This window comes from Abramis brama (genome assembly GCF_963993115.1).
Source record: "Abramis brama genome assembly, chromosome: 13".
Taxonomy (NCBI): Eukaryota; Metazoa; Chordata; class Actinopteri; order Cypriniformes; family Leuciscidae; genus Abramis; species Abramis brama.
In genome coordinates this window covers 22,516,345-22,540,250 of record NC_139975.1, presented here as the reverse complement: position 1 = coordinate 22,540,250, position 23,906 = coordinate 22,516,345, and the positions used below count along the sequence as shown (strand labels likewise).

The 23,906-nt window shown below is 38.2% G+C and overlaps 1 protein-coding gene across 2 annotated transcripts; it reads right to left on the bottom strand.

The window, feature by feature from the left end:
- Nucleotides 1–1,194: 1,194 nt before the first annotated feature.
- On the bottom strand, nt 1,195–19,325 carry smad5 (SMAD family member 5). 2 transcript variants are annotated; one of them, XM_084132636.1, is made up of 7 exons: nt 19,191–19,325; nt 8,505–9,275; nt 7,119–7,376; nt 5,611–5,724; nt 3,947–4,168; nt 2,804–3,060; nt 1,195–1,916 (listed from the first exon to the last, which is right to left on the bottom strand). In XM_084132636.1, the coding sequence occupies exons 2-7, from the start codon at nt 8,905–8,907 to the stop codon at nt 1,773–1,775; spliced, it is 1,398 nt and encodes a 465-aa protein (XP_083988762.1). In that variant the 5' UTR covers nt 8,908–9,275; nt 19,191–19,325; the 3' UTR covers nt 1,195–1,772. The 2 variants fall into 2 exon arrangements, with proteins under 2 accessions (XP_083988762.1, XP_083988763.1); XM_084132637.1 differs by having other exon boundaries at nt 19,029–19,253.
- Nucleotides 19,326–23,906: the final 4,581 nt, after the last annotated feature.

Below are 23,906 nucleotides of genomic sequence, written 5' to 3'. Positions count from 1 at the left end.
CTTCAAATGCTTGTTGCTACTACAGTAGTAGTACTGCATGTAATCTTGTAATTAAGAAGAAAAAAAATAATAAATGTTCATTGTTGATATTCAATTTTAACACTAAACTCAAAATACCTACAACATTTTGCCTTATTCTGATGACTTGCACTGACTGGAATCAGACAGTTTTATATAATCCGGGCAGAAGCTGCTGATGATAGCTAGTCTCAAACAGGCCTCCACATTGTCATCAGTCATGGTGGACCGGTGTTTTGATCATTTTCAAACAGCTTATATTCAAATGGTTGGAATTTATGAATGAATGAATGACATTCATTCATAAATTCCAATGAATTTTTGACGAATGAATTTTTACCAGGCGCGATTTTTGTTTATTCGGTTGTCATGACAACTAGCCTGCTTCTGCTTTCCAGCTCTGTTCTCCGAAGCTTTTGAGCTGGAAAGCAGAAGCAGGCTAGTTGTCATGACAACCGAATAAACAAAAATCGCGCCTGGTAAAAATTCATTCGTCAAGTGCAAGTTATACAAACACTAAAAGAAGGAAGGACAATGCTATATTTATTTTTATACAAATTTAACAAAAGCATATTTTAAAATTATGTGCGATCTACCAGCATGGTCTTTGCGATCGACTGGTAGATCGCGATCGACCTATTGGGCACCACTGATATACACTAACAACGTGTAGGGTTAGGTTTAATTGCTTGAAATTGTGCATAATTTACAGTTATTTATATAGTAAGTGCATGCATGTATACCAAGTAAAATAAAGTGTTACCTTATTATTTAGGAGAGACTGTCTGCAATGCTCTTCAAATTGATGATGTCTAAACTTTGATTTTAAAAGAAATGCCTAGTATTAAAAACACTACTTGTCCAGTAGAGGGAACCAAATAACAGACATCATGGTCCACTTCAGTCTCCATGCCCACGGATTCCACTTTTAGGAATTTGTTTAGAAAACACAATCATACAACGCTAATGAAATACAAATCTACTATACGTGTAAACTGTACCGATGCAATTTGGAGTTTTCAATGTTTTTGATTTATAAACTGCAAGGACAAACAATGCAAGGACATATTCCACTAACAGCTGATGTCTCAATCTTTATATCTAATATGTACTTTTTAGAGAATAACAGCTTTTTGAATTATCATATTTAAAAAAAACATGTCAAATTACCATGAATTTATCAGATAAAAGAACTTTATTTAAAAGCAGTAACTTTGATTTGCCTTAAGGCAACAGATGCTATAAAAAGGAAACATTTGTAATGAGCTTTGAGTCTAACAGTAAACATATAAAGGGGGAAATGCCTTGCGAATAACAGGGATTAGACATAGCAATTAAAAAGATTCTCATAGAACTAGGAAATTGCCATTTTCAACTGGTGTAAAGTGAAGTAGAGATACATAAGAGCATGTCAAATTCATCTACTAGATTACCTACAGTTAGAGAAAAATCAGTCATACAAGCATAATTTTAAAACAATTGTAAGCAAAAGACAAACAAACATGAAGGCAATTGCTAAAGCAGTAGTTAGTCCATTTTGTGTCACTGCCTAGAATTTTCCTCTGCCAGATGTGCTTGTGGCCCCAGTTCATTCTTCTCGTTCTGATCGCTGCAGGATTCGGTCACCCTTCTGCAGGTAGTGTAAACAGTTCAGCCCTTAAGACCTCATTTTCTTTCAAAAGTGAAAAAAAAGAAAGAAAAATGCTAAAAAAACAAACAAACAAAAAATCCTCCCAGCCCAGAGGGGCCCATCATTATGAGACAGAAGAGATGGGGTTCAGAGGAGAACCCATTTGTGTAAGGACTTTATCCAGCCACTGGAGGGGGCCGTGGAGATGCACTTCTATCCAGCAAGGGGTGCTCGTCACGTCTTGTCTGTGATACTCGGCGCCCCAGCCCTAAACAAATATATTAAAAACAAGTTTGATTTTTTACATTTATTCCAAAACATTAACTAAAGGCATTAAAGGGTTAGTTCACCCAAAAATTAAAATTATCCCATAATTTACTCACCGTCAAGCTTTCCTAGGAATATATGAATTTCTTCTTTCAGCCAAACACAATCAGAGTTATATAAAAAATATGGGTTAGGGTTGTAATTGGAGTGAATGGTGCCTTAGACTTTGAAGCCCAAAAAGCACATCCATCCATCATAAAAGTAATCTATACGGCTCCAGGGGGTTAATAAAGGCCTTTTGAAACGAAGCAATGCATTTTTGTGAAAAGAATATACATAATAACTGTGTTTGGCTTAAAGAAGGAAAGCAAGGAAAGTCATATACATCTAGGACGGCTTGAGGTTGACTAAATTATGGGATGATTTTAATTTTTAATTGAACAAACCCTTTAACAATTTAAACACTTTCATTTGTGAACTGATGTTCAGCTGTTCTTTTTAATAGTCAAATTATTTTCGTATTATCAGTCATCAATCTCATTAAAGGGGGTCACAGACACAAATGCTTAGCCTATTTAATTTCATTGAAACACAATCATCATGTTCTCAGGCCATTTCAAGTTTGATTTTGACATGATGACAAAGAACGGTTGTTCACTTAATTTTTAATTACTCTTCCCATTAACGCCATCATTTTGTTGATTCAGACCGAATCGCGAACGCGCACAAAAAACAAGAGGCAGGATTTATTTAATCGCACAAATCCATTTTTGTAATATGGATTCATTTTCTCATCCAATTTTCTGAGGCACTACTGCCTCCTTGAAGGAAATGCCCCCAATGGCGAATGACCATCTGAATACTAATCGTCTGCGGTGATGCTCGCACCTTTACAAAGCTCATGCGGATGGTGCACATCTTGGTGAGCTCGTAGACGGCCTCAAAACCATGGTTGACGGACTGAGCAAGCAGCTGAGCAAATTCTTGGTTGTTGAAGATCTTGAGGCTGCAGCCACTGGGGATTTTGCAGACAGTCGTGGGGTGGAAGCCATGATGGTAGTTGCAGTTCCGACTCTGGACGAAAATGCTGGTGTCACTCAGACACTCTGCATACACTTCTCCTCCGACATAATACAGGTGGACACCTGAGGGGTCAAACACAGGAAAGATGTAGTACTGAAATACAAAAACAAATTCAATTCCTGTAAGTTTTCCTGTGATATAATTCCATAGCGAATCATAACAGTCCAACGACTATTCATCATTGTAATCAAACACATTCTCTTTGAGAACAAAGAGTTGTCTTCTTTGTTATTCAGCCAGGTTGACCCACCATGAATCATCTGAAAGCTTTTAAAGGGCCATACAGCACGATAACTATAATAGTTCTAATTCTATAGAATAGGGAAGTCCACACAACAGCTATAATGATAACACCACAGAGGAACAAAGCATTTTTCCAGCTGTGTTTTTCCAGAACAATAAAACAGATAATCTGAATCCACACGCTTCAGCATTTAAAGCAGCAGACGACATAACTGCAGTATGCGCTTTAATAAACAGAAAGTTATCATGTGTTGATGTGGACACTAATAGTCTATTAGTTAATGTTCTTGTTGTGAATGGGCCTTAAACAGGGTAAAGGTCGTCATCATGCTGACAAACCACTGCTGCTGTGTTATTTTTGCATTTATATACTATTATAGTTATCAATTTTGAATTAGCTTTTAATTTAATATTTTCAGTTTTCACATTAATTTGAGTTTTTTTCCCCCCATTTTTATTTAGATAAAATATTTCGAAATAGTTTTAATCGATTTTCAGTTTTAGTCCAGTTAGTAATTTTAGTATATTTTACTTAGAAAATATTTCTTATAATACTTTTTTTGATTTCAGCTTTATTTCACCATCTAAAATATTTTAGTTGACGGCAGCACAGCTTTCACCTCCCACAATGGGTTTCGTAACTCCTACTGGTTTTCCAGGACTGAGTGAAAGAGAGCACTTTGTGCATAATAACTGCACGCATACCTTTGCCAATGTGGCGGCGGGTGTTTTCAATGGTGGAGTTGCGATTGACGTTAGAGAGCAGGCCCAGGCAGAAGCGGTTCTTGTTGTTGGATGGGTCGGTGAATCCATCAACCAGCACGCTGGTGGAGGAAGCGTGGTAAGCCTCTCCCACACGATTATTCAGCTCATAGTACACAATAGAGCACCAATGACTGGGCTCTTCATACTCCACTGGCTGCACATCTGAAAGAGGAAAATAAAACAAGACCTTGAGCTTAAGCCATCTATTGTTTCAACTCGCTCAGATACTTCACATCAGCTAGATAAACTAACTGAAGAGATTAGAGGTGGATACCGTGCCAAAGGGATTTGACGGTTACAACAAGCAAACGGTGTTAGAAATTCAGGTTGCACAAGTCATGATGTGAACGTTTTAACTCCAGAAGTTGTTAGCGTGCGTGCATTGCCATTTTTGTGTAACACGCATGAGCTTTCTCAATTCTGTGACCTACAATCGGACTGTCTGGCTTTACACAATTGCCGTGCACAGGTTTTATTTTGGTCTGCCACAAAACAAAGTTGTGTTTTCAAAATACCAGGTTGCTAGAATGAGTGCTTCTGAGAAAAAAGTAGTCATTTGATTTGCTAAACGCCCCCAGATGTTATGTACAAAGAGTCAACTGTTGTTGGTCATTTTACTAGTCTTTTCTAGGGCTGGGTTTTAATCAATTCTCCTTTTGATGAACCAATACAGATTTGTTCAAAAGTTACAAAATTTATATATAATCAGCGAGTTCATCATAAATCCATCTTCCAAACCTACGCATAAACGAGAGAACGTAATCATTATATTTCTTTCAACCTGCTAGTGATGTCCTGATGCATGTTTGAATAAATTCGTTACGCAAACAACAAGTTTTGACAAGCCATCGTTTAAAGTGCCCCTATTATGCTTTTTCGGATATCACCTTTCATGTAGTGTGTAATATAACTGTTTGTGAATGTAAAAGGTCTGCAGAGTTTAAAAGATCAAAGTGCAGATAAATAGAGTTATTGTCTCCCAAAAGAAAGAACCGATTCTGAACTGCCTGAAATGAGTCGTAATTCCAGTCTTATTTCCTGTGCGAACCTATCATACGTAGGTTTGAAACATATTTGCGTTATGTCAGCCTATAGTCTTTATTGGCTGCCCCTGAACAGCATCTACTTTGACCCTCAAACACTGTAGCTGTAGCTGTGGCCCGGAAGAGTTCGTGTTGTCGACATGTCGAGAAGACGCCGTTTTCTGCACTGTGAAAGCAAATCCATTTTGCATGGATGAGGACTCAGGCTTGAATTGATACCGTAAAACCAATGCCATTGTTATGGTTCATATCACAGCATATACAAGTGTTGAGGAATCCTCCAGAGCTGAAATTCAGATATGACGATGGGTGTTTCGTTTCCGACACGCACTGTAAGTGGTAGACCAATCACAACAGACTGGGCCATCTCAAATTGTGTGCCTTTATTCAAAAGTCTGCTTCTGCAAGACCTTTGGAAATATAGGGCAATATTTCCACAACAAAACAAGCTATGACAAATACTACTGAAATGAACAAGCTACATGATGATACTCAGATTCGTGGGAGTTGTTCGATATCACACCGAGACCACTTTTGATTAGGATGTCAATAGTTTCTTACCCCCTCTGGGCATGTTCTGAGGAACCATGCTGCTGCTGCCAGTCTCCATGGACTGAGACCCGTCCTGTCCCATCTGCTCATCTGGAGGCATGTAGGCAGGAGGAGGGGTATCAGCTGGTAAAAAGACACCAGAGAGAGAGAGACTGGTCAGACGATGAAGCCTGCTGCAAACAAATGGGCTTCCACTGCAATCCCCTGGAGCCTCAATTGTGATTATTCTTTACAGGAAGCTTCTTCACATCTTATGGAAACCTTTTAGTCTCAGATTTCACAAATCCCTTACATCAAACACCCACCATACATACATTCAAGATGTGGAAACAATCAGAGAAACAACCAGCCACTTAAAGAGAAGCTTTTTGTTGATCGTATAATCCGAGCAAGTGTGAATACGTGATTGCAGGGTTGTTTATTATTTGGACATACATGTTGCTTTGTGTGTTTGTTTTACCATCTATGAATGCAACCACTGAATGTCCCACAGAACAGCAAATTGCATTCAAATACAATCTCTTCCAGAAACTGATTATGGCTAATAAAAGAAAGCAGTAAAAAAAAAACAAAAAAACACCTCTGGCGCTAATAAATCCTTGGAAGACGTTATCTAATGCAAGAAGAATTTTAAAAAGGGTTTGATAAGTTGATGTTACTACTTTCCAGACAAATTCAATGAAGCCAAAGGAAAAGAGCGCTGTCACATTGCTCGTCTGGTGGATCAGCTACGTCAGATTGTTTTTTTTTTACATGAACAAGTAAAACAACGTTATGCTGTTTTTCCTTTGATTTTTTGAAAAACTGATCAATCTGAATAAATCATTACCACCGAATTACACTACTGTTTAAAAGTTGGGTCAGTAATTACAATATTTTTTTTTTGTTGTTGAGAAAAGTCTCTTATGCTCATCAAGGCTAATATTGTGAAAAATACATTATTTGTGCACAGTAATGTTTAAATGTTGATGCTGCGATGGTGATTATCCCACTAAAGACTGCTGTTGACACAAAAAGGACCTTATATTGTTTACCAGAATATTTACAATGTAAATGCCATATACGTCAAAGCTTCAAGTACTTCCGTTGTATTAATCACTGAAGCAGATCAGATGCTGCAATGAATCAAGCAATTTCTATGAATAAATCCAGCTTTAGTTCTAACCCACAGTGCTATAAAACATTGTCGCCCTTCTGCCTGAGTGCACCCAGCCAACGGATGCAGGCATCAGCAAATCACTCTGATGCAGAATAGAGGAAGTGCGGGCCAGTGCCAAGTGATGGGCACCCACCAGCAGGACTGAAGTCCCTGGGCTTTAGTGTGCTGCTTAGCTGGCATTTCCATTGTTTACTGACGGCAATCGACACTGCACAACTCACCGTCATATCACGGGTTAATCATTCAGCATCACGCATCCATTTGCGATTGCGGCAGCAAAGAAAATACAAATATCAGTTTGCCACTGGCAAAAATATCCCAAACGGTCTATCAATATGTTGACTGGTGTTGTGTGTACCTGGGAGCTGGAAGGGGCTGGATGGCCCAGAGCTTGCAGGAGAGTTGGGGTAGGTGCCACTGCTGGCGGGAGACGGAGGGTAGGGCGAGTTTGGAGAGATGGGGAAGGAGCTCCCTCCGCTGTGTTGCTGGAAAGACTCTGGAAAGGTGGCGTTTAGAGGCATGTGAGGCTCGTTGTGACTCAGGTTGCGGAACTGCACTAGAAGACTGTGCTGAGGGTTGAACTCGCTGTGTCGTGGCACCAAAACTGGAGGAAGCACTGAGAAAAGATGATAACATTTTAAACATCCTAACAGATCATTCTATTTTAAATATTTATGGCAAAAAATAATAATAATCCAGCATCTTTGACATCTGTGCGTCAATTGGCTGGCTCGGGCTCCAAGGTAATAGCTAAGGCACAACAGATCAGTTTTCCAGCTTCAACAGAAATGTGTTTTCTCTCCTGAGTGACATGTGATATCTGCCCTTGAAAAGCTCAATACAGTGTACATCTCAATCTAAGCAGAGGGCAACAGAGGTTACAGAGATCAGAGGGCCTCTGGAGGCTAAAGATATCTGATAGGCAACACGGTCTATACCACTGGATATGCAGAGGAAATGACAGGCCGCATGTCCTCACAGGGTACACATATGTTGAGCAATCTTTGTTATTTTGTCTGATTTTTATTTGCTTGATGTCCACGGTAGCTTCTCAGAAAAAAAAACTCTGAGTTGACAGACAGATGAAATCAGTTGATAAGGATTTAATGATGTGTGATTGGTCAAATGAGTTTAAACACTGTTCATCCAAAAATATTGAATTGCTGAGACTAAATAGCGATTGTTTGAAAAATACACGAATATTCAAAAGTTTGGGGTCAGCAAGTTTAAGTTTTTTTTTTAGATGAGACAGGTGACAAAAATGTGACAGTAAAGAAAAAATGCTGATCTTTGGAATTCATCAAAGAATACTCAAATGCATCAGTGTTTCCACAAAACTAAGCAGTACTGTTCTTAGCATTGATAATACATGCATCTTGAGCATCAAATCAGCATGTTAGAATAATTTCTAAAGGATCATGTGACACTAAATGCTGGAGTAATGATGCTGAAAATTCAGCTTTTGCATCACAGGATTAGATATTATTAAAATATACTACAATAGAAAGCAGTTATTTAAATTGTGATAATTTTTCACAAAATTACTTTATTTTAACCAAAAATAAATTCAGCCTTGGTGAGCATAAGAGACTTCTTTCAAAAACATTTGTAAAAATCTTACTGACCACAAACTTTTGAACTGCAGTGTACTTGTATCACTCTTCCATAAAATGTCAATAATATTCTTAATATGACAAAACATTCGTGTAGAAGGACTAATACGAACACACCAGTCATGACTTACCCGGACTTTCAACTCTTTTGTAGTGATATGGGTTGATACACACTTCTTTCTGTTTGGAACCGAACGGATATTCGCACACCTCGAGGGGTTTGAGCTCGTGATGGGACTGCAGGTCAGGCCAGCGCCACACGCGGCAGTAGATGACGTGAGGGAGGCCTTTCCTGTGGGACACCTGTAGCCGCCCGTCCAGCGACCGGGGGATGGTCACGCATTTGCTGGGCTGCCCAGGACTGCTGAGGGCCTTTTCCAAGTCCTCCATGGCACCCTTTTTCTTCTTCAGTTTCTTCACCAGGGCATCCACAGCCTTTTCCGCCCATTTTTCCTCCTCGTCACCCTGCTTCCATCCCAGCAACCGCTTCACCGCCGGGCTGGTGAAGGAGAACAGACTGGACATGGAGGTCATAGTGCCGATCTGCACCAGGAAGTGGGATCTGAAGCTCTCTCGACCAGCAGTGTGCCAGGAAGATGATTATGTGTGTGTGTTTGTGTGTGTGTGTGGGGGGGGGAATGGGGGGGGGGGCGGGGAGTGGACAAGCTTAGCCTTGCAGGACCAAGGACAGGAAGTTGAGGCAGGACGCAGCTGCTGGTGCTCAGGAAGGCCTGCAGTGAAGCAGGGGGTGGAACTGGGTCACAACCACTCCGAAAATTAAGTGTAAAGGGCAATTGAGAAATTAAGGCTAAAAACACAGATGAGACAGCTATTAGATATTAGACACTAATCCATGCCAGATATTGATTGTGGCCAGAGGTTGAAACTTCAAGAAGGGGCACCTGCAACAAAAAGAGAAACTGACATTAGTTTGGAAATTAAATGTGTGTAGGCAATTTATGACGACAAATATCTGACAGGACAGACTTGATTGGATCTTCAAGACTCCATCTAAAAATAGTTTAAACAACAAAAAATATGCTAATTATCTTAGAATTTTGCATGTAGCTTTCTTTCATAACCTTACATTATCTACTTTAAAATTAAGGGGGGAAAGGAGACTAAAAATGGTGAAATGGTGACTACAGCAAACTTAATTTATTTACAACAAGACAAAAGCTTTAAAATAAGCTAAAGATATTTCTTATTTTAAATGTACCTGATCATCAAAATATGTTTGTATCTTAGAAAACCAGGACATAGGAGGTATGCCTCATTTTAAAAAGTGTAGTTTCTAGACCTAAAAAAAAATGTATGAAAATTCTCCAGTAAACCACAAACGACTGGAAAGTCATGTAAATTCAGACTGGGATCCCTGAAGAACATTCAGCTATTTGTAAAGCTGACATTTAATTATTTACATTTTAATTATAACTACTTTAGTTACTTATTTTAATTTATGGACACTCCTAGCTACTGCACATTACAACAAAAACACCAAATAGCCTATATGAGCCTTCAAATATCATAGTGGACAATGGAAGGTCTTGGAGTCACAAAGGTTGTTGAGAACCCCTGATCTAAGATATAGACTATCCCGTATGCATTCACATAAATTTTAACTTAAAATTGATGTGGACAGAAAAAATAAAAAGTAGTACATAACCTTTTATGGATGATGAAAAATTACCCTCCAGCTTTTCAGCTCTACAAAGTTGTTAAAAACGGGTTAAGATTGCATCCAATGTTTGGACAATACAATCAGACTGCTTACGAGTTTTTGACCAAACATTTAAAACCACTATATTAGTGCCCACAATGATAATTACAGCCATCTCAAAATAATACAAAATAAATAAAAACACAGTGCCCAAAGGATAAGCACAAAAAAGCAACCAGCTATTAATTTATAAAAACAACACACGTACGCGCACATCTGGGGTCTTGCAGATAACTGTTAGGATGTACCCATCTCCCATGTGTTATGGTGAACTACAACAGACTCATTGTGTTGGATCTGTAAGCAACAGCCTCCCGCTGCCCCACCCAGGGAGCTCCCAGGGCGAGAGTGAGGGGGAGCACAGCACAGCTGTTGAAAATGTTGCAAATGTAACCAGGACAGAGAGGATATAAGACCTCTGAGAGGCACTTCCTGTAGCCACATCCCTTCCCCTTGACCTCTTCAGCTGCCAAACATCAGCCCATTGGCTCTTCGGGACAGAATGTTACTATTCAAAGCACTCCCCACTCCCAGACCACTGCGGTGTTTGTCCTGTCAAATCCACACCATGCTTTATGTAAAATGAGTATGATGGATCAGTAATCATTATTAGTGAATGGTACAGTTAAGATGGGCGAGCAACAGCCGAACATCTACAAAAAGTATAGTAGGAAATCTCTTCACATTTCGCCATCAGTGTTGGCACAACAGAGCTGCCCCTATATTGTCCAAGCCCTGTTTGCGTACAGGCACGTATATACAACGGAAGCAGGAGCACTCAAACAAGCTCTGACATTAATAGCACAAGCTTTAATTGACATGTCATTGTCTTCCACCAGGAGTACAAATCAAATGTTGCAGTTCATAAGATAAAATGTAAAAGGTGTTCGATCAGGACTGTCAGGATTCCACGATTAAACTTCAGTACTCCATTTAAAAAAAAAAAATCCAAATCGTCAATTTGAAGTGTCGCATTCCACGGACGAGAATCCATGAACCACATTATTAGATCCCAAAGACTGCAATTCAGTTAAATAAATATATACGTTGCAGGTTTCAGAGTAAAGCTCAGTGCTTTAATTATTTACATGCATGCAGGTTATGAGTCAATGGTTTAGGTAGGCCAGCCGGTAGGTCATTTAGGTGGGTGATATATTGTCCCAGAAATAACTGCAATAAACGATATCATTGTCAATAAGAATATTTATGTACTGAAAATGCTGTCAAAAAATAAATATACAAATAAATAAAAAAAACTTAGTAGGAAAGAACGCCTGCAAATGCACAGAAGCGACTTGTATGAAGTTTTTTTCCCTGACCGTCTTTTCTCAGTGAAGTAAGGGTGCACACTATTGCTGAAAAACACAAACCCTACTTAGTAGTCAGATGTTCATTTGAGCAAAGGCACATGCGCATCAACAGGCCATATCTGCTCATTAAACTTTTTTTGTAGAGGCGCGTTTAAAAATTTTTTTAACTTCTTTTAACTTGAGTAGGGGTGTAAATATTAATCGATTCGTATCGATGCATCGATTATACAGCCGACGATTCGATGCATCGATGCGTCCGCAAGAGTATTGATTAATGTGTTTATTTTGCCGCCTGTCTATTTTCAGCATCTGCTCCGACATATGCATACAACCTACTAAGTTGCGGGTGGCGCTAACCTCATTATTGTCTTCTTCTTCACACCGCTTCACGCGCGTTACTTACGTTTCACAGTCTATTTATGTTCACACACATTGTTGAGTCTGACTTTCAAGAGCGATGAATCTGTCAGAGCGAGCTGGCAATGACAGTGAAATGTTACACACTCCAGTCGGCGTCAAGTTATGGGTGTGGTCGTGTGGATTTATTTTGGCTTCAGGAAAACAGATGGAGCAGTGGTAAGAGTTGCCGTTTGTCTGATTGTGCCCGTTTCACTCATACTCCGTTTGCGGGTCAGAGATGTTAACAGGTCAGAGCTTTCACACTGCACGCGGTTGCGGTCCGTTTATCCGTTCCAGTTGCGGTGCATAGGCTATACAGCAGTGCAGAGAAATGAAAATGTACATGAAAATGTAGTAATTTCACCATAAATGTATTTAATTTAATTGTACTATTTTTCACAGTCATCTTTTTTTACTTTAAGACCGGGGTAAAGCAAGGAAAACTACAATTTACCTCAACAAGGCGACATAATGAACAACACTTTCATTCGTGGAGGTGGAAAAACTATTTCTTTGTGACATGCAATTGTATTCTGTATTCTCAATAATGAGAATAATGAGAATAATAAAGGCAAATTATTTATTATTTTTGTTGATTTATTTGAAACTTAATAGATATCATGTAAAAATCTAGTATTGAATCGTATCGAATCGTATCGCGGGGAATTCTGAAGTATCGCAAAATAATCGAATCGTTGGCTTAAGAAATCGGTATCGTATCGAATCGTCATGTAGGCTCCGATTTACACCCCTAAACTTGAGCACCGCATGATTATGATGATGCCGTTATGCACGAGATACTGCAAAAGTCGTCGGTCAAACATGTCTGTTTACAAAGAGAAAATGTAAAAACCGTGGAATGGGAAAAAAAATGCGTTCTCTGTGAAAATGAACTAGACACTCGCAACTCGTCTCCTGTGAAACAATGACAACGTGAAAGAAGTTTGATTGAAATCTTTGCAAATTTATTCAAAATAAAAAAAAATGGGAAAACAAATCACATCAGCCTTTGCCATGACACTCAAAATTGAGCTCAGGTGCATCCTGTTTCCACTGAACATCCTTGAGATGTTCCTACAACTTGATTGGAGTCCACCTGTGGTAAATCCAGTTGATATGACATGATTTGGAAAGGCACCTGTCCACATAAGGTCCCGCAGTTAACAGTGCACGTCAGAGCACAAACCAAGCCATGGGATTGTCTCCAGACCTCTGAGGCAGGATTATATCGAGGTACAGATCTAGGAAAGGGTACAGAAACATTTCTGCAGCACTGAAGGTCCCAATGAGCACAGTGGCCTCCATCAACCGTAACGTGGCCAGACGGAAGCCACTCCTCAGTAAAAGGCACGTGACAGCCCGCCTGGAGTTTGCCAAAAGGCACCAGAAGGACTCTCAGACCATGAGAAACTAAATCCTCTGGTCTGATGAAACAAAGATTGAGACTAGTCAGGATCGAGGGAAAGATGTACAGCAATGTACAGAGACATCCTTGATGAAAACCTGCTCCAGAGAGGTCTGGACTTCCAACCGTAAAAACACACAGCCAAGACAACAAAGGAGTGGCTACGGGATAACTCTGTGAATGTCCTTGAGTGGCCCAGCCAGAGCCCAGACTTGAACCTGATTGAACATCTCTGGAGAGATCTGAGAGGCTGTGCACCGACGCTTTATGATGGCAAAGCTGAATTTTCAGCATCATTACTCCAGTCTTCAGTATCACATGATCCTTCAGAAATCAGTCTAATATGCTGATTTGGAGCTTAAGAAACATTTATTATTATTATTATGAATGCAGAAAACAGTTGTGTTGCTTGATATTTTTTTGGAAACTGTGAAACATTTTTCAGGATTCTTTGAATAGAACATTCAAAAGAACAGAATTTATTTGAAATGGCAATCTTTTGTAATAAAAGTCTTCACTGTCTCTTTTGATCAATTTAATGCATCCTTCTGAATGAATGTGCTAAATTATTTAAAAAAATGAATCCCGAAGTTCAGCTCTGGATAAACCAAACAGAAGAAAAATTAATAAATCCTTCAAAAATTGCAGCAATAGTATGGCAGTTACTAGCAAGTATATGGATGCATTTCAAGGGTTTAAAGTTTTAAAAATAAACATTCAAATGTATTAATTCTTCTTTAAAATTTGCTAAAATGTTTTGCATTTGCAGTAAGACCACTGCTTGCGTACAAGAATGGGTATGTGTCAAATGTTTCCTGGAAATGTATTAAAGTAAGTCACATGACATGAGCAAAACATTCCTCTTCTTGGATACTTGCACATAATATTTCATAGCTACTATGATAGGAGCCGACAAGCATACAGAAAAGCTATTTTCATACTAGACTGACGGAAACATGTATAATTTGACGCTATACCTTCAAAACAGCAACATTTGGCCATTAAGCTGCCCATGTACTATGTTTAAAAAAAAACAGAAGGACAAGATTTTTTTTGTGGTAATGAATGTTACGCCACATATGCTGGAAAATTGTGTTAACAGCGTAACACATTAAAACTCATTGGTTTAAACTGTTCCAAGTCTGATCAATGGCAAATATCGATAATGGTATAAAAAAAAAAATCTAGAGATTGAATTCCTGAAATCTTCCTGAGATTATGTTCAATGGGACGGCACACACCAAAACGTCTTGCTTATCAGCAGAAACAAGCAATCAGCTTGTAACCAGCACACTCTGCCTTTATTGCTGAGGGACTGATGATAACGAAGCTTTAACAATAGGAAGTACAGGACTCAGATCAGCAATACAGAGGCTCAATACACAAACACACACTTCCCTGTTCCCTATCTCCATCCTGCCTTCACACTCAACTGCTCCACTTGCAAAATAAGAAGCACAGAAAGCATTACCCGTATTGATTTTTCTAGCAGTCACTAAAGCCTCCCACTTAAAGCTTTTACTCTTTCTGTGCTCTTATTTCATGGCGAGGAAGCAATTTTGCTTTAAAAAGCGAAGAAGAAATGTTTGGCGTGAGTCTAATAATGTCATTAAAATGAAAACTGACAGTCATCCGCTTCATCCCAAATAATGAAAATAATGTTACAATTCTGACCACAACCGCAACGTGATTATCAGAAGATGTGCATCTTAATGCTGCTTCATAATTATGATATACATTCAAGGGCAGTGCCATTTGCAAAATTACACATGAAATCAGCCTTCTAAATCATAATGGAGTCACATTTTGACACTAATGTAGAGCTCCAGACCAAGGAAGAGGCGCTTTTATTCTCTACTGGATCAATTGATTTATTACAAGGACTGTCGTGCAGTCCCAATGCCTCTAGTGGGCTTCAACCCATGCATTATCCTTAAAATCAAATTACGTATACAATTAGGTATAATAGCCAGATTGAAAGAGCCATCTAACATTTCAGTGACATTTAAGAGCACGACAGAGGCAAGACAAAAGCACAGCCTTACAATTTTATCAGTTCGACTATGATCAGACAAATAAGGCTTTCTAACAAACCCAGAACGAGACCATTTCTCTTTTTGTAAATAGGGTCACACCCATCCAAGACAAAGATGCAGTCGTCGTTACGAGGGGGGCTGTTTAATTGCTTGACACCATCCAGCCTCTCCATCCCTGGAGCCTTACATCGTCAACACTAACAGATAGACCCTCTTTATGCTGCACATAAACAATAACCAGCCTGTTGTTCTCACTGGCTCAAATAATATCAAGAATACAGAGGAAAACACATTTCTAATGATATAAATCTTCAATGCTTTACATTAAATTCAACTGATATTATTCATGATCAGGTAACAGCTCAAGATCGACAACAGATGTGAGCACTCACATGAACATCTATGTGACAGATGTTACACGTTGGCAGATATTCAGAGACTCAATGGAAACGAATTCTGCCATTGCAAAAACTAGGCGCTAAGAACAGACTAAAACTGTAGAAGCAAAATACGACCAGATTTTTTAAACAAATATCATACTTGATCATGTGGCATACTCAATGGGTCTCTTTCACTAACCGTGATTTGTGCGTTCGAAATTTTTTACGAACAAATCATGATTAATAACGTTCCTTCTAAATTTTATTCAAAATGTAGGAACAACTGAAACCACACGTACACAAAGATATCTGGGTGGTCTTCCAAACGGGTTTAGATGAAATTTTAAACATACATGTTACATCTTAAATATATTTCATTACGTATAGGCTATATATGTAGGCCTATACACACACATTACTACAAAACTGTTGCTTAAGATGAAAATAGCATCGTTGTTCATCAGCATTTTGTTGTTTCCACGGCTCATTAACAAAGCATTTGTACATGACACTAGGAACAATACAATTACAAATTATTTTAATAATAATAATAATAATAATAATAATAATAATATCGCTAAAATTGTATAGGCCTAATAACAGTCTTTAGGTCTGAACACAGTCATCTGTGAAAATCAAACGTAGCTTCAAAACCCGACTTAAAATACAACAACTTGTTTAACAAAAAATACTGATTCTTCTAATTTCTTCACTGTCATTAATGTATGGTCAACAAGAAAATGATTAAGCCAGTACATTAAGATAGTTGATAGGCTACCGTTATCAGCTTATTTTGAGGTAGACTCATCTCGTCGTCTGCACCTTTTATGCAGCGACAGATGCCAAAAGCTCAGTCAGTTTTTGCTTTCACTTTGACTTCCATGGAATAAGTAAGCGCGTTTACTTGCACGCTCTTAACTCGATTATGCGTAATCCTCCCCTCTGTCAAGGTCAAAAATAAGAATGCTTATTATATTAATAAACGGTTTAAGCATAAACCGATTGACACAGCTCGATTTTTGCCCCATACCCCGATTTCTCCTGGCATGTACACATAGCCTGCTTTCTTTGGGCTTATCGAAGTGTGCATATGTGATATGCTATATGACAGGAAAGCTTCCTTACTGCGCATCCAGACAGAGCGAGCTTTTTGCGGTAGCTATAGGAAGGAGGAAATATATAGCTAGGGCCTATCTCTGACTCATTCTTGACCCAAGAAATTATAAAAATGTGTTCTCATCTCATGCAGAAGTACAGTAAAATGAGAGGATAATGCATCCGGAAGTTTCCCGCTGACATGTCGAAATGCTAACTAATATCTTCGACATTGCTATTGCTGTGCAAAAAGATGCAGATATACAGCTGGTTAATCAGAGGTCTATATTTGTGATAGGTTTTTGTGTGTGAACCTAGAGAGCATCATGTTTACCGAGAGAGACGAAAGGAAAGCCCTTATATGGACATGGTTTTGGCATGTTATATTAAAATTTCTAACCACGGGCACGCGGTCGCTCATTTAGAATACTCCAAATTCATTAACGTAAGAACAAATCCATGTGCGTAATCTGCGTATGCACGTGTTGTGAATTAGTCGGCATAAATACAAATAATCCACGCAATTATTAGTGAATGAGACCCATTGTCTGCAAGGTTTATTTTCATTCACTGGCTATTTATTATGTATATGTACATTGTTAATCTTGTTTATAATGTTTACCAATCCAGACTGTTTAATTTAAAAAAATGAGCTGAGTAAGATCTTTAAGTAAGACAGTTAAAGGGATAGTTCACCCCCAAAAAATGTGCCATCATTTATTCACCCTTAAGTTGTTCCAAACCTGTATGAGTTTCTTTCTTGTGTGTAACATAGAAGATATTTTGAAGAATGTTTGTAACCAGACAGTTGATGGACCCCCATTGACTTCCATAGTCAATAGAAGTCAATGGAGTCCATCAAAATATCTGCTTTTGTATTCAGAAGAAGAAAGTCAGTCATACAGGTTTGCAACAACTTGAGGATGAACGACTGTCCCTTTATGTAAGTTAAGACAGTCGTAAAAGATAGTTATTTATGCAACACCATGCAAAAAACAGCAATATTACACTTACAAATCAGAATCTTACTGTGATGCATGAAAGCCAGGAACATGATCATGGTGATGCTGCTCTTTGAATGCACTCCATCTCCGTTAACATGTTACAAGCTGACCGTATCTAAACCTCCCCTCTGTCAAGGTCAAAAACAAGCTGATGACTTTCAAATGCTGTTTCTACAAAGGATTGGCATTGATACTTAAAAAAAAATGTATTTAAAGTGTAGCATCTGTCGTTGTGCATCAAGGCCAGGGAAAACCTTCCTTTTGAAGCTCTTTATCTACAAGGTTCAAGGAACGCTCCAGCAATAGTCTCAGACCACATTAACAATATTTTAACCCCAAAACAAACACAAAAAACACCTATTTATATCTTGACAACAATCTTCATCCTCACAACTGCTTCAATGATGAACTTTGAGAAGGATATGCACCATGGATATTCCCAAAGAATGCAAATGTGGATGAATGACACAAGCTCATCACACCATCTCAAATGCTCGATCAAAGAAAGAAAAAAACGTAAATTTTATGGACAATTTGGTCGCTAAACGATAAACAAAGCTCTGTGAATGTGCTTTCAAGCGGATAATATCAGACATACTCACTAACTGTCCCTCAAAACCGAGGTAGTTGCCCATCTAGACAGCATATTGGGGCATCACAGCACGTTTAGAAAGTTTGAGCCAAGGAAGAACACTAGTTTTTGAGATTATAAAGCCCCATAATGCTGTCTGAGTGGGCAGCACACTAGGTTTTGAGACACAGCCAGAAAGACACGCCACGACACGCACATCTCTCCTCACAAGAATGCGAACAGTCACTTTCTTCTACTACACAACAATTATTATTAAACACACTGTTGTTTATTTGATCTTCGTGGGGTTTTGTACGCAAATATGTGCGGATCAGTGTTAAACCGTAAATAAATAAACGAGCTCAATAAACGAGAGGAGTGAAGCTAAGCTACATTTTAGCCGCAACTTTGTGTAATTGAGTTCAAAACATGGGTATTTATTTTAAATTCGAACTGCTTTTATTTTTTGATAACATTATCCGTTTGCAAAACTTTCTAAAATCACAACGATATATTATTGGTTAAATTTGCGTTTCGTTTGTTTTTCTCTATTGTGTAAAAATGTAACTTACTGCTAGCCGAGTTGCTACATAGCCAGTTAGCCATTTACATTTGCGGTTTAATTAAACCCAAATAACAATTACAACCTCAAAATGCTGCATATAACATGTTATAAATATTTGACATATTATTTGTATAAAATGTAAATATACTTCGTTCACGTGTTTTCCTCACCTCAATCGTACAAAAATGAAAAGAAAAAACCCAGCAAGGAAACTTTTTCAATCACTTCTCAACACCCCCTGCGGAAAAACCACCATCCCTACTGGAATAAAGTTGATAAGTGACCGCTGAACCGTCTTTATCGGCTAGATGTATTATCATTAGATTGCATACCTTTCATGAAATGGTGTAGCGTCTGTCGACCTTTGCTCTGTTTAACAGACACCGACATGAAGGAGTTTTTTTTTCCCCTTCTTTCCTGCCTCTCTCTTTCCCTCGTCTCTCTCTCTCTCTCTCTCTCTCTCTCTCTCGCTCACCCGTCCTGGCGTCAAACAGACTGGAGGCGAAGCACATTAGTGCATATCCATCCGCCCATTTGACAACCGACCACTCTTCTTCCTCTACAGACTGTTAGCTTAGTGCCTGCAGATGCACTTGAGATGATCAAAAGAAAGATGTATGTGATAAATGGAGTATAGTATTATGTGAGTATGATGGTTTCTCTATTGTGGCTGTAAGATGGACAACATCAGAAGGCATTTACTAAGAGGAAAATGCCTGCTCTAATTAGATCAGAAGGCACTAGGCTATATGATGGCGAAAGTAATTGTAAGTGATACAGTTAGCTCTATTGCAATTCAGTTTCCTAGTATGTGCATTTATTGCTGTGTCGGGCCCCACATACAGCTTAGCCTACCTAGTATGGCTTATATGTTTCCAACAGACAGATATCATTGAATTATCCAATCAAAAATAATAATGTCATCACTACTGACATAATAAAGTGAATAAAGTAGTTAATTTACCCCTGGTTTTATGGTTGGCAATTTATAAAACAGGCGGAAATGCATTTCTAACACAGTATTTTTTTAGCCATGTTATTATTTTTATATTTTAAAACGGGCTTCTGTCATTTTATATTACTTTCAACATTAGGCGCTATAGGCTTATTTTATGTTATACATCTATTAACGTGAAAATTATATGACAAAAAAAAACTTATATGTGTACAGCATACAATCAAACTTGTCATGAGCGAATACTAAATACATTCAGGTCCATAGTCTACTCTAGATATAAAGGCGGAAGGATACAGTTGGTTGCTATGTAATGCCTGGGCCGTCTTGGAGTTGTGCTACGGTCACGTGACGTCACGAAACTTGGCTCCACTCTGTCTGGCTTTTAAAACTTCAGTAGTGCAACAGCCAATAGAGAGTGAGTTACGCGGTGTTTGCTTACTCGCGCATACACACGAGGTCATATTCAAATTAATTAGTTTGCCCATCTGTATTATTGGACGAGGAGAAACATTTAGGCCTATATTAAAGTCCATAGTAGGTCATCTATCTATCTATCTATCTATCTATCTATCTGTCTGTCTGTCTGTCTGTCTGTCTGTCTGTCTGTGTCTGTCTGTCTATCTACTAGTGGTTGTACGAATGTACATTAAAGTATGTATAATCTAGCATTTAGTAACACCTATAGTTCTTGGATAAATAATAAGAAAGTGTTTTAACAGTAAGTTTCACACTATATGGTGCTTATAATGATAAAGTTGCATTCGACTGACTGCACAGATGTGAAAACACCTTTAACTGACACCGAGTTTTTCTCAGGGTTTTTTCAAATAAGTGAATGAGGATCTCAAACAGGGTTATGATATTGTCCTGAATGAGCCAAGCGGTAAGTTTGGATTCAAATTCACATGATTCACATTTATCTGAACATTCTGTTGACATTCTGTTCCCCTGTTGTGATCCCACTTATGCACTCTTTGCACTGGCTTTTTTTTTTTTTTAAAGACATGTCCTATACAAGATGACCCGCAGGGGTGTCACTAGGGCCATTTTAGGAGGCCCACTTAAATTTCCACTAAGGCTGCCTAAACATTTGTGAATAACTAGTATGTAATATGTACACTAATTCATTATCACCTCAGTCCCATTTAAAGCTCCGACGGGCTTCGGGCGCGGCTCATCCCCGTATTTTAGGCTGCGTTATTCAGCTTGTTCTTGAATCTGTAGCAGTGCAGCAGGGCCAGTGTCAAAAGCAGAGGACAAGGAGTGTGCATTTATTGATAGATTGTTATGATATCTGCGTCTGTGTAGTTCTTTGTCATAAATGCAGTTTACATAATATGATGCAGGAGCAATTCAAGACGGTTTCCCATTCACTGTACAATCTGGGCTTATTTATCTATATTTTTATTTATTGAATTATTTAAAAAAATGAGACTTTGTCTTTTCCTACTCTTGCTATACTTCATAGGCTTACTTCAGTGCAATAAAATTGCAAAATATTTGTTATAATATTCAATTTATAATAAATCGATAAGCCAATCACACGATAAAAGTTTTCATGTTAAATGTGTTTATTTTCCACCAGGTGACAGTAATCTTCCACTAAAGCATGGCACATTGACCATGTTATCTCCATGAAGGAAAATGAGAAATGTAAATAACTTCTTTAAAGTTAATTTTGCTGCACACATGTAGTTACATATTATTTTAAACATTACATGTGTTGAAAAAAAAATATTTTACCCACGTATTGCCAATCTAAACAATTACAGTACATTAATATAAATGTTGTCTATATTCTTAATGAATATTATTGAATATTAGCTGGTTATTTAAAATTCAGTATTCAGGGATTGACTTGATTGGTAGTGTAGAACCTAGTGTATTGTTCACCCTAGTATACAAACAATATATAATGAATATATTTTTTAAATCATACCCTCATTGGGGACTGAGCCCCCCTAATGTTGAAATGCTATAATCGACCCTTGTTACACCTTATCCTTGTAGTATTGTATTTTTTAATCACAAGAACACTAATAATTATAAAATAATAAATATTTATTTTTGTTATGTTTATATCAGTAACTATAATAAAACCTGGAAAACCAGTAGCTTCAGATCACATTTATTACTCCAATAAAATATTTTTAAAATATTTTATTGCTCTAACATCCGGGTTTTCTGTGTTTCTTGTTGGATGGAACATGAAGACACATCCAGAAGTAATCACCAGGGGTCAGTCTTTCTCTTCCCAAAAAAATAATAAAAAAATCTCAATTTAATATATTCTTTAAAAAAAAAATCTTTAAACTTGATGTAAATGATCTGTTACTGTGATTTCCAAAATGAATTTTGGAAAATATTTTTGAACGACTGAAGACACCTGACGTAACAAACAACCGTGTCAGAGGCCACAAGTTTATTAAGTGGTATTAAATGAACCATTACTCTTCCTGAGTGGAGCGAAATGTTTTTTGTGCAGTTTAAGGTGATTAAGTTTAATTTCTGTTCCTGTTTTACTTTGCGTCTCCCCCTTGTCCTCGCAGATTTTGTTCATACAGAATTCAGGCTTTCACAAGCTGAGAGTTTTATGGATACTGGAAACCTGGTCCTACAATCTGTTCTCACTGGGTGTCCTGAATGTGATATAAGGGAGCTATTGTGGGTCAAGCCCACACAGCAAAAGGCCAAATCAGAGGGCAACATATGTAGAGCAGGTCATGCATGTTGTCCAAGTCATCCACCCAGATCACAAAACATCTGTGTCTGTCTATAAAGACAGAAGAAGGACTTATTCTTTTTGCTTTCACACATCTAAACAGTTTGTCTCTTTTATGTCACTGCCTGAACACTGAAGCTGGCTGGTTTCTGTTACTGTAAGCCTTTCAATCAATGGAAACTCCCTCTATGACTCAGGTTAAAAGAGAACAGCTGCATGCAATACAACAATTTAATTTGTAACTCATGACTAGCATGAAACGACTGCCATAAGTTCCACTTATGTTTGAAAGTAAGCTCTGACTTCATTGTGCATATTCCAAGCAAGATTCAAGTTGCCAAACAAAGACATTTTGGCATACTTTGTGTCTCTGTGTTCTCTGTAAAAAGAGAATAGTGTCTGTGGTTGTTACATTATATTTATACTTGATCTAACCCTTAAAAATTACTGTTTGGTGTATAACAAATTTGAATAGAACCAGTAAATGTAGATGTGACCAAATATGAAGCACATTTGTGATATACAGAGAGTGAAAGAACACATTATATTGAGCCATCAATGGCCACACATGTGTTTTCCATTAGAAAGGAGATATATATCATACAATAGCCATGCGTAGGTGTGCTAGAAACATTTCTTTTTCAATTTGAGTGGAGAGAATTGTAAATCACCACTGATATCGCTATATAACAACACTTAAACTGGTTATCTGATTGATTTAAATGCAGGCGGTCAAAATAGTGGACAAATCATGTCTGATTAATCTGGATTGATACTTAAGGAAAACAGACATCAAATGATTTAGAATGGTCTCAGGCATACAGTATAATCCTGGATTTAATACAGATGTAGACTTATTAGACTTGACATTTGTTTCCGCGCAGTGTTGTAATGATTTTAACTTCGTGGTTAAACATTTCTTAGAGGAGATGAGCGTATCTTCAATATTTTTTTTCAGCACACCGACCTTTGATTGCTACATAGTGCAAAAGCGTGTTTGCCAGCAGGTTTCAGTAGCACTAAACCTCACTGCCCTCGATCTCAGACACAAAACAGTCTGCCAGTGTCTTGCTGTGGAAGTAAAACGCTGTTGGAATGTTTCGTTTGGGCTGCCAGCTGAGAAAGGGTACTGTGCACATGTGTTTCCTACTCCAGCTCTGTTGGGAAACTCGAGACATCCCATCCCAGGACCACTGCGGGATACAGAAGCTCCGTTTAACATCCTCAAACTATTCCAGAGTGTGTGCGGTGATATTACAAGCACAGTGAAGCGAAATGGCAGGTTTAAACAACAGGCATCTTTTCATGTACAGCCATTACGGAAGCTCCCATTGGCAGTCACGTTTTCAGATTCCAGTTGTTGGTTGG

Coding starts and splice junctions, on each gene's coding strand:
- smad5 (XM_084132636.1), bottom strand. CDS start 8,907: ATGACCTCCATGTCCAGTCTGTTCTCCTTCACCAGCCCGGCGGTGAAG. Junction 4,169..5,610: donor TCAGAACATGCCCAGAGGGG/GTAAGAAACTAT, acceptor TTCCTCTTTCAG/ATGTGCAGCCAGTGGAGTAT. Junction 3,061..3,946: donor CCGCCGCCACATTGGCAAAG/GTATGCGTGCAG, acceptor TTGACCCCTCAG/GTGTCCACCTGTATTATGTC.